This window comes from Pocillopora verrucosa, chromosome 13, assembly GCF_036669915.1.
Source record: "Pocillopora verrucosa isolate sample1 chromosome 13, ASM3666991v2, whole genome shotgun sequence".
In the NCBI taxonomy this organism is placed as follows: domain Eukaryota; kingdom Metazoa; phylum Cnidaria; class Anthozoa; order Scleractinia; family Pocilloporidae; genus Pocillopora; species Pocillopora verrucosa.
This window is the reverse complement of record NC_089324.1, coordinates 11890330-11902985: the sequence shown is the minus strand read 5'-3', so window position 1 is coordinate 11902985 and position 12656 is coordinate 11890330. Positions and strand designations below refer to the sequence as shown.

Here is a 12656-nt window from a genome sequence, read left to right as displayed (position 1 = left end):
CATTTCATGTTTCAGAAAGAAGAAAGTCAGCAAGGAAGTGCACAGAATGCAGTGCGATTGTACCTTAGATCCTGGTAAGGTAACGGCTTTGATGCATAGACTTCACCATATGCTGAATATGGTTATGGGCAATTTAGAACACATGAACTTACCTCATTTTATGAGATAAGCTGAGCGTGACCTACCCTTTGCCTTTTAATGATATATAGATTCCATGTTTACATTGAGGTACAAACATCAGTGACACACTCAGCTGTGCTTTGTGTGTCACTTTTTTTGTTCTTACCACATTTCAACATCATCTGTGGTCTCCTGGATCATTGTTAGTAACTGAACAAATGCACACCTACTCCTCCCCTAATTCAACCACAGTCAATTGATAACAAGTTAGGATTAATGTTGGGTTAGGGAAGGGGTAGGTGCTCTGTTGATCAGATACTGACATTGATCCAATTTTTTACTGTTGAACATATTGCAATGTTTTTTAACAGATGATCCATGTTCTAGTGGTTGTGGCAAAGACTGTCTGAACAGATTGTTGATGATAGAATGGTTGGTATTCTTTTCCTCTCTTGTTGGTTAATTTTGCCAAAAGTCTTCCTTCTCGCATCGTCTTTCATTGATCTCCAAATAGTAACAGCAGAAGTGCTTGCAGAGAGATGTGTAGCAATAAACGTTTTCAACAGGTTAGTGAAACTATCATTACAGGATTAAGATTGATGTTACTGAAATGGTAAGGGTTAGCTGTTGAAACAACTGCCTCTTTAACAAAGATAATGGGTATTTTAACCCTTTAACTCCCAAGATCTGATTGTTCATTCTCTCCTCTAGCTGCTACACATTTCATTTTAAAGTAGTGATGAGAATTTGGTGTTCAATCAATTTAAAAAATTCTACCTGATAAGTTTGAGTATTCTCCTTACCTGTTGCTGGATGATATATGGATATTATAGGGGGAAGTTACATCTTAATCACTTCTGGGAGTTAAATATGCTTTCATGAGAGATGATACTTATATGCTGATATCAGCCATGAGAGGATTTCAAATTTATGTACATATACAACACTTTTTGCAGGGCTGTAAAGTGAAAGTTGAAGTGTTTAAAACAGAGAAGAAAGGCTGGGAATTGCATGAGAACTCTTGAAGATCTGGAACTGTAAGTTTATATTTTTACTTATATCTTCAGGAAAGAAATGCCTTAATTGTACTCAATTTTGCAGATCTGTAATTTCGTGTTTTCACCATCCTTTTTTTTTTTGGACCAATCACAGAGCAGAGTATAGCAAAAAAACAAAAACAACCCCCAATACTTTTGTCACTCAATTAAAAATTGTAACTATTGTCCAGGAATCAGTGTGGTATGGAGTACTGTGGAGAAGTCATGAACTACAAAGCTTTCCAGGAAAGAGCAAAGTGTTATGATAGAGAAAACAGAAGACACTACTACTTCATGACATTGAGAGCTGATGAGGTAAGGACAGGAAATCTTAACCTTTTCCTAAGTAGAGACAATAACAGCACTGCTGTGATGAGTGCTGGTAAATTCTTTGGTCATTTTAAGGCTTTCCAAACCCAGAATTGATCAGCAGATCACTATACCGTACAGTAATGACATCTTAGTAAAAGTGAGCAGGATTTTCAAGAAGGGCTGGTGGTCTGTTAACCTAGTAGGCCACTTCATATGATTTTGCTCCTTTTGCTGAATTAAATAACAATGATTGGTTTCACTGAAATGACCTGACTATTACTTCAAAGTGCACAAAATACATTCTCTGAGACCCAAGTTTTAGCATTTTTATGGAGGGAGGGGTGGGAGGAGGGTTGGTGTGCCCCTAGACCCCTTCATTTGGTTGTGCATTTGTCAGGAGGTATCCCTTCTCTCCTTAGTCCCTCCTCCTTGCGGCCTTCTGTGATTCGTATCTAAAATCCTGCTTAACCCTTTAACTCCCAGAAGTGATTGACAAGAAACTTCTCTCAATAATATCCATACATTATTCAGCAAACAGATAATGAGAATATTCAAACTTATCATGGAGAAGCTGCTATCTTGATCTAGCACCAAGTTCTCATAACCAATTTACAAGGAGATGTGTAGCAGCTAGAGGGGAGAATTAACAATCAGATCTTGGGAGTTAAAGGGTTAACTGTTATTCAATTGTCAACTATGTGGACAAAGAACATATTTAAATGGCATGTACTTCAGTCAGTTTAATGTTATGATCTCCAGCCTGTTATCATTTTCAAATTCTTTATCAACTGAGCTATGAGGAACTCCATAGCCAGCCAAGTTGTTTACTAGATTTATATATGACTTACATCTAGCATTGAGCCTGAGTAAATGATGTTGAAATCATCCATTGTGGGGGATGAAATTTTGATATACACTTATTCCTTGCATTAGAGCCCAAGCTCTGATAAGCACCCTCTCCCAAATAAGTGCATCCCTCAGGCCTTAAGCATCCATCTCAAAAGAAGCATCTCCCCCCTCCTTCCTCACTTTCCTAAATAAAAGGGACACAAGGAAAACCTGTTTCTATTGCCTCCACCATAGGGCAATCAGTATGGGAAGGTGATAAGCACCCCCCTCAATTCAGAGCCCTCCTTCCAATAAGCGCCCATCTTTTTAAATATTATACATAATACAGTACATGTAGGTGGACAAATCATTATAGTTCATGGTTTTGTTACTTAATGAGTTATAGCTTCTTTAAAATTCCTTCTTTGTTCAGCTAATTGATGCCACCTACAAGGGGAACTTGTCTTGATTTATCAACCACAGCTGTGACTCAAACTGTGAAACTCAAAAGGTAGTTTAATAAATTGTTCAGTCCATTTTACCAGTTTATATTATGATCAATAATTCCGGTTTTTCACTTCTTTTTCCAGAAGTAATCGACAGTAGATTGATTGACAGGAAACTGAAAGAAAACACATCCATAGCTGTACTTAAATCCTTTAACCCTCAAGAGTGACTAGCATCCCATTTCTCCTCATAATATTACCCCTGAATCAAACCTGTTGGTCATGAGAATTAAGGACATGATCAGTAACTTGAGAAGCTCTTGATTGCTTAACAAATGCTCCTTGTCAGCTCCTTAGGAGTTGTATAAAGAACAGTATGGAGAGAGTGCATACTGATGTTCTGGTGTAAAGGGTTAAGATCGGAACTGAATGGGTTTTGTTATTTTGTTTCTTGCAGTGGACTATCCATGGCTTGTTGAGGATTGGATTTTTTACTCAGCGACCCATCCCAGCTGGTGCAGACCTCACGTTCCATTATAAACTGCAGTGTTGCGGGTAGGTGGACAATGTACATTCTACTGTCAAAGCTTCATGTCTGTAAGTGACACTAAACTGAGAGATTTTAAAATTTGAGGAACTGTACAGCAGTCATACAGAAAGAAGATCCCTTTGAACTGGGAAGGAGAAGCTTACAAAAAATTCATAGTTATAATATTTGTCATTAATCAGGAAAGTTGCTCAGATTTGCCATTGTGAAGCACCAAATTGTTGTGGATTTATTGGAGGAGACAAGCAAACACCTCTGAAGAACACAGTGGAAAGAATAAGTATGCGAAAATATTTTTAATTACAACCCTAAGAGTGACCAGGATGTACTTTCTCCATATGATATCACCCCTGAGTCACACATTGACCCGTTAACTCCCAGAAGTATTGAAATATAACTTCTCCCTTTAATATCCATACATTATCAAGTAAAGCAATGATGAGAATACTCAAACTTATCAGGGTTAAGTTTTTACCTTGATCTAACATCAAATTCTTGCAACTAATATACTTGGAAATATGTAGCAGCTAGAGGGGAGAATTAACAATCAGATCTTGGGAGTTGAATGGTTAAGGTCATTAGAATGAATAAAATGAACACCAATTGAAGAATCTCTTGATTGTTAAACAAATTCTCCTTGTCAGCACCTTACGGAATGTATAGAGAACAGTACGGAGAATCTGCATACTGATGCTAGACTGTAGAGGGATAAAGTCACACACTTTAGGTGTAATTCATGCTTTTCTTTTTTTGAATCTACGGCCGCAGGCGCGTAGATTCCTTGCAATCGTGTCTGTCCGTTAACCAAAAACGAGTGAAAAAAGAATTTTCGGAGTTAATTATTGCCGAGCATGCGCAGATCTCTTTTGATCGAGATGATAACAGGTACGATTGATTTGTCGGTAGCCTTCTGGTTCTTGAAACCAGTCAACGTTCGTAAGGTTGAGAGTTGTCTTTTGATCGAGGATGAGTTGTCTTTGGATCGAGGATTAGCTGACTTCGCCTGGGTGAGTAGAGCATTTTGTAAGGTGATTTTCTACGACGTACGTTACTCAAGCAGGCATAGCTTTAACTGGATGTGTTTTTGCGAAGAATTTGTTAGCTGTTGTCAATCCCTTCAAAGAGTTTATGCCCGAAATATTACGGCCAAATCGACGTGTAGATTAGCATATGAATGCGGCGCCCTGTCTTCGTTGAATGGAGTGACGTCGAGTTTTTTTGGCAAGTATCCATCTTTACCGGGTGCACTGTTGGTAAAGTGTCTCCAATCGAGCCATCTATATCATTTGACGATCTTAAATGGCGGAGAAGTCACGACGTTATCGGCTCTGTAGGCAGCGAACAATGGGAATGCACTTTTGGAGACGCCTGTGACTTCGATGATCCACGATCAGTTAGCAAACAATCCCCTTAAAATGGGGATAATTGAGCCCTTTCGAGGGATTATTCATCACTTTCGAGAGATTGTCCAGCCCTTTCGAGGGATTATCAAGCCCTTTCGAGGGATTATTCAGCCCGTTCGAGGGATTACTGAACCTTTAACTTTTCGAGGGATTATCCAGCCTAATATTCGACGGATTTTCCGGCCTAATCTATCCAGTGGAAGAGACGATTTGCATGACAGCGCCCATTGGGAAGAATCAGAATGCCTTTTTGTCAGTTAAGAGCGCAAACAAAGAATTTTAGTTCAGAAGATCGTGGGAAACACATTCACGAAAGCTATGCCTGGTTACCATGAGCCACAGGCGGCCCAAGCTCCAGCTGTGAGATGATCATCTTGCGCAATAACAGTCATAGCGGAATTATAAGAGTTTGTATGGGAATATTCACGACCGCTTTAAGCCCAGGGCTTTTCTTATGTACGTTGAAAATCTCGAAATAAACAACTCGCTAAAATGGGCTCTTTTCATCAAAGTAAGCGGTCAGATAACAAGCGATACACTGTGGAAGTAAGGTGCGGTATTTTTATTGAGGATTTGACGTATTTTTTTATTCCTTAAAACGGTCGTAAATATTCCCATACAAACTCTTATAACTCCGCCATGACTGTTATTGCGCAAGATAATCATCTCACAGCTGGAGCTTGGGCCACCTGTGCTCCTGCTGCAGTATCTTGCACAGAAAGCTCGTCGAGTTGACAATCATATGTAAACATTTTACTATGGCAACTAAACTTCTAAAGATAAAGGCAAGGGTTCTGAATTATTTTCAAATGCAAGAAGGAGGAACTCAACTTACAGCAAAAACGATTATAAAACTAATTAAGGCAATAGTTCAAGTAAAGCTCTGTCAATACACTTTTATCACCTGATTTTAATATCAATTTGACAAGCTCTGTTGGTGTATTTTCGATATTTGCTTTCGCCCTCCTATTATTTTTGTTCTTTAGCATTCACCCACAAATACAAATACTCAATGCAACTCAAAACGTTTTAAACATGGACACACAATAATCGCAGGGTCAGTTAAAAGAGGAGGCGATATACTAAATAATTTTTGTAAACTTTGTCCTGTTTACTAGGGATAGAATTTTAACGAATGGTACTCAATTAAACTGTTTTATTCCGCTCTCGTATTCGCTTATTTACATCGGGTGTGTAAAAAGCTACTCTGCAAAATTTGTAAGAAATCACTCTCTTATACGATATTTTCTACATTGTGATTGGTTGTTGCCGAGTACTGATTTTAAAAAGGTCATTCAAGGTTGCGTTGATTATGTAAACCATTCAATGTCCATAATGTTCGCACTCATCATCTGACATGTGTCACGCACGAATGAAAGTCTCCGACACACTTCCCCATGCAACATTGCGTGTAAGGGTGTATTCACCTAGGAGACTTAACGAATTCAACTAAACGAAAAAGTTCTCTATAAATCAAACGTTTCAATTAAGTTCACAATTTTGAAGTTCAGTGAAAAGGAAATTGTGGTTCATTGTTCATCTTCAGCAAGGTCCTGGATTCGGGCTCTGGCAGCAACTGCAGCATCCCGTCTGGGCCTGAAAACTAGTGCGTTTGGGTTTAAATCAGCTGTGGGAGTGTCTGCATGTGTCTCACAAGCCTGGTCGCAGTTTAGCTCAAGAGGGTACAGGTGTTGAACAGGCCTCTCTAACAGTCCGTTTGCTGTCTTGAGTTGAACTGCGCGGATGATTCCGTCCTTCCCGGGATAGGTTTTGTTTACTATCGCCAGTGGCCAACTCCCACGATTCTTGTTTTCGGTCTTTATAATTACAACATCTCCAACATTTGGCTGAAATTTGGCCGCTTTGTGTGTCAGGTTGTGCCGCTCCCTTAAAGCTGTTAAATATTCTCTCTGCCACCACCTCCAGAGATTGTTCTTGCAGTTCCTGAGGTATTTAGCACGTTTGCGTAGGTCCAGGTCTTTGATCCTCCCTGTTTTCTCTTCTGGCAGCTGACTAGTTCGCTGAAACAGGAATGTTGACGGTGTAAGTGTTGGTAGCTCGACATCATCTTCTACATAACTTAATGGACGTCGATTGATTTGTGTTTCCACGTCGAGCAGTACCTCGCTCAGCTCAGTCCAGGTAAGTACACCTCCCCCAATGACTTTGTACATGGCGGACTTTACGACTCCAATCAACCGCTCGAATTGTCCTCCCCACCAAGGAGCCCGGCTTAAGTTAAATTTCCAGGTTATGTCGTAATCTTCAAGGAGACTTTGGAGGCGCTCATCTCCTCGCAATTGGCGAAACCATTTCGCAGCCTTGATAAAGGTGCCTCCATTGTCTGAGTAGATAACGCGCGGTCTGCCGCGGCGAGCGATGAGGTGTTTAAGACAGGTAATAAAATTGCTTGTCTCTAGACTAGACAATAATTCTAGGTGCACGGCTCTGGACAGGCTACACGTGAAGATAACCAAGTAAGCTTTCTCCTCGCCCTTCTTGCGTTGTTTGTACTTGATAGGACCAGCAAAATCCGTGCCAATAACCTCGAAGGTTGTTCCACCATCTGTACGGTCTGTAGGCAGTGGTCCAGGGGGTGGTACTGTTAAGGGTGAAGCTATGAAACGTTTACAGCCCCAACAAGCAGATCGCACAGACTTCACTAGCTGTCTCAGGGTTGGGATCCAGTACTGTTCACGAATCGCTGCCATGGTAAGGGCCACACCTCCATGTAAGGTTTCGACATGAATCCTCTGTACAAGCTTCCTCGTAAACACGGCGTCTGCTGGCAGGTACACTGGGTATTTTCCTTGAATTCTTCCATGACATTCGAGAATTCTATCTGCATTGGAAACGAGGTTGAGTTTCTGCCTGGTCTGTTCAAAGTGTGGTTTCTGTAAATCTTGAGACTGGACTCTTTCTATCCACCAGTTCTTGGTCTCTTGAATGTCTTCGCTAGTAAGAGGTCCCTTGCGCACCCTGTGAGTGGTGAACCGTCGCACCCAAGCTAGGATGCGAAGAGCTCGGCGTAAATCATGGCGTTCTAGGAGTTCGTCGAACACGTTCCGTTCTTGTTCAGGTTTCTCATTTGCTAGGCTCAGCACTTCTCGGATGACTTTTGCCTCTTCTTCTGAGGTTTCGGATTTCACGGTAACCGGGTTCTCTGGCCACATTTCAGGATTACGTAGCCACGCTGGGCCATTCCACCAAAGCTCTGCGTTGGTTACCTGGCCTCCTCGACTCGCCAGGTCCGCTGGGTTATCGGTAGTGGGCACGTGTCTCCACTGGATCTGTGGGTATTGTCTTATTTTTTGCACGCGGTTAGAGACGAACTGTCGGTACTGACCATTTCCTACAATCCAGTGGAGGGCGACGGTGCTGTCCAGCCAACCGTAGATCATGGGTTCGGGTAGTTCTTTTAGGGTGTTTCTTACGTTGATGACTAAATTGGTAGCCATGTGAGCGCTGACTAACTCCAACCTGGGGACGGTTAGTTCTCTCTTGGCTAATCTTGCTTTTGCTGCAACCAGGGTTTGAGTGATTCCATCTTCTTGGCGTACGACTGAATACACCACTGCTCCAACCCCATAAGTTGACGCATCCCCAAACACATGCAGCTCAGCGGAGATGACTGGTTGTTGATAAGGTGCTAAGAGTCTTCGAGTGGTTACTTCCGCCGGAAGTGACTGCTCCCACCTTTGCCAGCGTATTTTCAGATTCTCTGGGATAGGTGCGTCCCATGATACTTTGCAGTCGCACGCTTCTTGGTAGATTTGCTTCCCTTGCAGTGTAATGGGGGACGCTAAGCTAAGGGGGTCGTACACTTTCGCTAGTTTGGCCAGTACTTCACGTTTTGTCGGTGCACTACTCGCGCTTGGGAACTGCACGGCGATAGTATCTTCGAATTTGTCCCATTTTACGCCCAATAGCTTTGACTCACTTGGCTTGACTAGTAACTGTTGTTTTGCATAAGACTGATCTTCGCTTGATGTGGCTTGGGCGCTGTTTTTACGTAAAGTAGGCTGGGCAACTTCCTCTCCTTGTGCAGGTTGGGTGTCATCTTCCAGCTGTGCATGATTTGAGTGCCATTTGTGTAACTCAAATGTGGCGTCCTTCATAATTTTTTGCGTCACCTCCTTTCGTGCTTTTGCTAGCTGTATGTCTTGACCGCCTGTCAACAGGTCGTCTACGTAGAAACTTCGGCGTAGCCGCTCTACCTCCTCCGGGTATTTCTCCGCCCAGGTATCGAGATGGCATTCAAGAACCCCACCTAGTAGAAAGGGTGAGGGGGCGAGCCCAAAGAGTACTCTCGTGAACCGGAATGTCTGCACTTCCGAGTCCGAATCTGTCTGCCAGTGAAAACGGAGGGCATCTCGTTCACTCTCGTGAATCCGGATTTGTAAGAAGGCTTTCTTAATGTCTCCCGCTAGGACAACTGGGTAGGCTCTCTGCTGAATTAGAACGTCCCATAGTTTGTTTTGCAGCGCAGGCCCTGGGTACAGACAGTCATTCAGTGATGGTGAATCGGGTGTCGCTCGGGCTGAGGCGTCATAGACGATCCGCATCTTTGTAGTTTCAGCGGACTTGCGAATCACGCTCTTGTGAGGGATGTAGAACTCTTTCTGTGGCTGTGAAACAGGGGGTGCCTTTTCGATAACGCCTTCTGCCAGCTGTTCTTGAATTATCGCGTCGTATTGAGCCGTCAGTCCCTCGCGTTGAAGTTTTCTACTGAGGTTCTTGAGTCGTTTTAAGCTACCTTCCTTGTTTGAGGGCAGTTCTGCGTGGTTAGCTTTCCATGGGAGGGTGGTCTCGTACCAACCTTCTGGCGAGCGCGTTAGGCGTTCCTTAAACTCATCAAATACCATCGACTGGTCATGATCTGCTATATCACGCAATCCCAAGACGTCCAATCTGCACAGATCTTCGTAGTTGCTTTGACTTGTGTGGGTGAGAAGCATGGTGTTTTTGTCAAACTCCTTTCCCGGGGACATCAGAAACCATCCGAATTTGGTGAGTTCTGCGATAGGGTCATTCTCTTGTCCAATTCTTGGCTTTGTTTCCGTTTTAATTCTGGCGTACTCCCCACTGCCAAGCACCACGTGAACCGGAAGAGACGCTTTTGTGTCATCATCGTAAACATTTACGCCTTTCAAGTGTGGGTGCTTCTCAATTAGCGTGCGATAATTAGGGTTTTCAATAGACAACAACTCTGTCTTGTTCACTTTGGTAGCTTTGACTGACAGCGAAAATTGATGGTTGACAGATCTTAGTTCGAGATCGTAGACTTCGAGTCTGGCAATCTTAGAGGACATCAGCATATCGATCGTTTTTGTCTGGACATCGGTTGGCTTTAAGCGAAGTAGTTCGATCAGCTTTGCCGACACGTACGAACTGCTAGCTCCAGAATCGATAAGCGCTCTGCATTTAATTCCGTTGACCTCAATGATGACTACTGGGAACAGACCCTCTACAGTTTGGTTTGTTGTCAAAGCGACTCCATGTGCTGGTGGCTGGTTAACTTGGCTTGTCGGGTTTGGTGTGTCACAAATCGACGTGTGGTGACGCTTATGGCAGCGTTGACAGGCTGATTTGCTCGGACAATAGAACGCGCGGTGGTTCCCAGACACACAATTGAAACATAAACGCTTATTTAGTAAAATTTGTCTGCGATCTGACAGGCCCTTAATCTTTGTGCATTCCACATGTCTGTGATCTTCGCCGCAGTATACACAACCACAAGGTCCAGGGAGTTCTCGACGCGCATGATACATTTTGGTTGGGCGTGTAAATCTTTTGGCTGATTGCTCTTGTTCGCGCTCAGTTCGTGTTGTTTCCGCCGGGTTCCGTCTCACCCACAGTCGAATTGCTTCGGAAAGACTAGCGAAATCCCAGCTCTCCCAACCTGGATCTGTTCGAACGAGGTCTCCGCGGATGGCTGGCAATTTATTTAGCGTCATGGACACCGCCCCATTGACTTGCTCGAGTTTCTTAAGCGTCTGCAAGGCCTGCACGCAATATGTTAATTTCTCGCTGAATTCGCTGATTTTCTTTGGATTCGCGTTTTGTACTGAAGGAATGTCCAAAATTTCTCTAGTGTATGCCTTCACGATCTCAGACTCTTTACCGTACTTTTCTACTAATATGCTCTTTGCGCGATTGTATCCCTCTGACGTGAAGGGTAACGCCTCTATTGTTCGTTTTACTTTGAAGTCGAGTAGTTCTCGTAGGTATGAGAATTTCGTTATCGGCGCGACGCTTGTTTTGTCGATAGTCTCGCTAAACTGTCCCCAAAATCGTGGCCAGTGCATGAAGATGCCGTCAAACTTCGTTATCACTAGTTTCGGTAACTTGGCTTGGATGTCGCTTGATGTGTTAGTGTGAAGCGGGTGTTGGCTAGTCTGCGTAGCTTGGAGCTCCATTTGCAATTCCAGCTTGGTTTTATAAAGTTTTTCTTCGAATTGCAGTTTCTCTTCTTGAGCGAGCACTTCTGCTTCCCTTTTCCGATCATTCAGCTACTTACGTACTTTCACAACTTCGTTGTCTGCCTCTTCCACCTTCGCGTCCAGGTGGGCGTTCCACGTTTGAATATCGGCGATCTCTTCTTCGGCCGCTAATTTTTTGGCTTCTACGTGGAGTCGCATCCGATCAATTTCTGCTGTGATGGCCTTAAGAGTCGCAAGCTGCCTCTCAATTGGTTCGGGTTTCCCTGCCTCTAAAACGGCGTTCGTCTTTGCCACTGTCATGTTGAGTTACATAACTTTGATGTTCAAAGTTTCCACTGTCGCCTCCATATCGTCGAGAAAAATTCAGAAAGCAAACTATACTCACTCAATTTTGTCCTAACTGTTATCCTTCAGAATTGTCGCGTTGCCGGAGGTGCCACGTTTTGTAAACTTTGTCCTTTTTACTAGGGATAGAATTCTAACGAACGATACTCAATTAAACTGTTTTATTCCGCTCTCGTATTCGCTTATTTACATCGGGTGTGTAAAAAGCTACTCTGCAAAATTTGTAAGAAATCACTCTCTTATACGATATTTTCTACATTGTGATTGGTTGTTGCCGAGTACTGATTTTAAAAAGGTCATTCAAGGTTGCGTTGATTATGTAAACCATTCAATGTCCATAATGTTCGCACTCATCATCTGACATGTGTCACGCACGAATCAAAGTCTCCGACAATAATATCTACAGACTAAAGAGCAAAAATGGATTGTAATGTGGATTTCAAGAGTTAGTTACTAACTCTGAGGGCACCTGGGATAGCTTAAATCTTTCAACTCCCTGGTGCTACACCACTGAAAATAAACTTTGGGTTGGGATTTTGCTAACAATGGCACGATTTTTTATCCATTTATGGGCATTGTCATTGTTGACAGCTTTGAGGCTCTTTTGTTATAAGAACAAAGGTTTGAAAGAACCGACGCGTATCCGATTTCCGAGCGCGAGATTCAAAAACTTCGTTAATGACCTGAATGTGACAAAATCTTTCTTTCTGGGGGTGGGCTTAGGGAGAAGTTGTCTAGAGCAACGGAAAACTTGCCGGGGGACGGAAGGGTAAATTTGTTACATGGAGAGCGGGCTGTCGGCTGTGTAAAGTTCTCTCCTTTTTCCCGCAAATAAACGCAGAATTTCGAGATAGAGAAAGGACGACAGTTTGTATCTTAAAATACGAATGGAATATGCCACACAACTATCGTAAAAGAAATCGAAACTGAAGCGAAGGTACAATTATTTTTAAGTATTTTTGCTGGCCTGTTGTAATGCGCGCCAAACAAGTTGCGAGAAAGCTGTCTGTCTCAAGCGAAGAATTAAAAAGCGTTATAACCAATTATATTTGAAATATCTACTGTTAGAGCGGTTTATTGTCATAATAAAACCCCTTTCAGTGCATCAAGACCTTGAAAGTATTCAAAGCTTTTTAAACGCTTTCATAGTATTGTGTATTGTCTTATGGGCTTTG

The 12656-nt window shown here is 42.7% G+C and overlaps 1 protein-coding gene across 1 annotated transcript; it reads right to left on the bottom strand.

Annotated features, from left to right (window-relative positions):
• Positions 1–5310: 5310 nt before the first annotated feature.
• On the bottom strand, positions 5311–12655 carry LOC131793958 (uncharacterized). Its single transcript, XM_059111454.2, has one exon. The coding sequence runs from the start codon at positions 11110–11112 to the stop codon at positions 6223–6225; it is 4890 nt and encodes a 1629-aa protein (XP_058967437.2). The 5' UTR covers positions 11113–12655; the 3' UTR covers positions 5311–6222.
• Between the last annotated feature and the right edge of the window lies 1 nt (position 12656).

Coding starts and splice junctions, on each gene's coding strand:
- LOC131793958 (XM_059111454.2), bottom strand. CDS start 11,112: ATGGAGCTCCAAGCTACGCAGACTAGCCAACACCCGCTTCACACTAAC.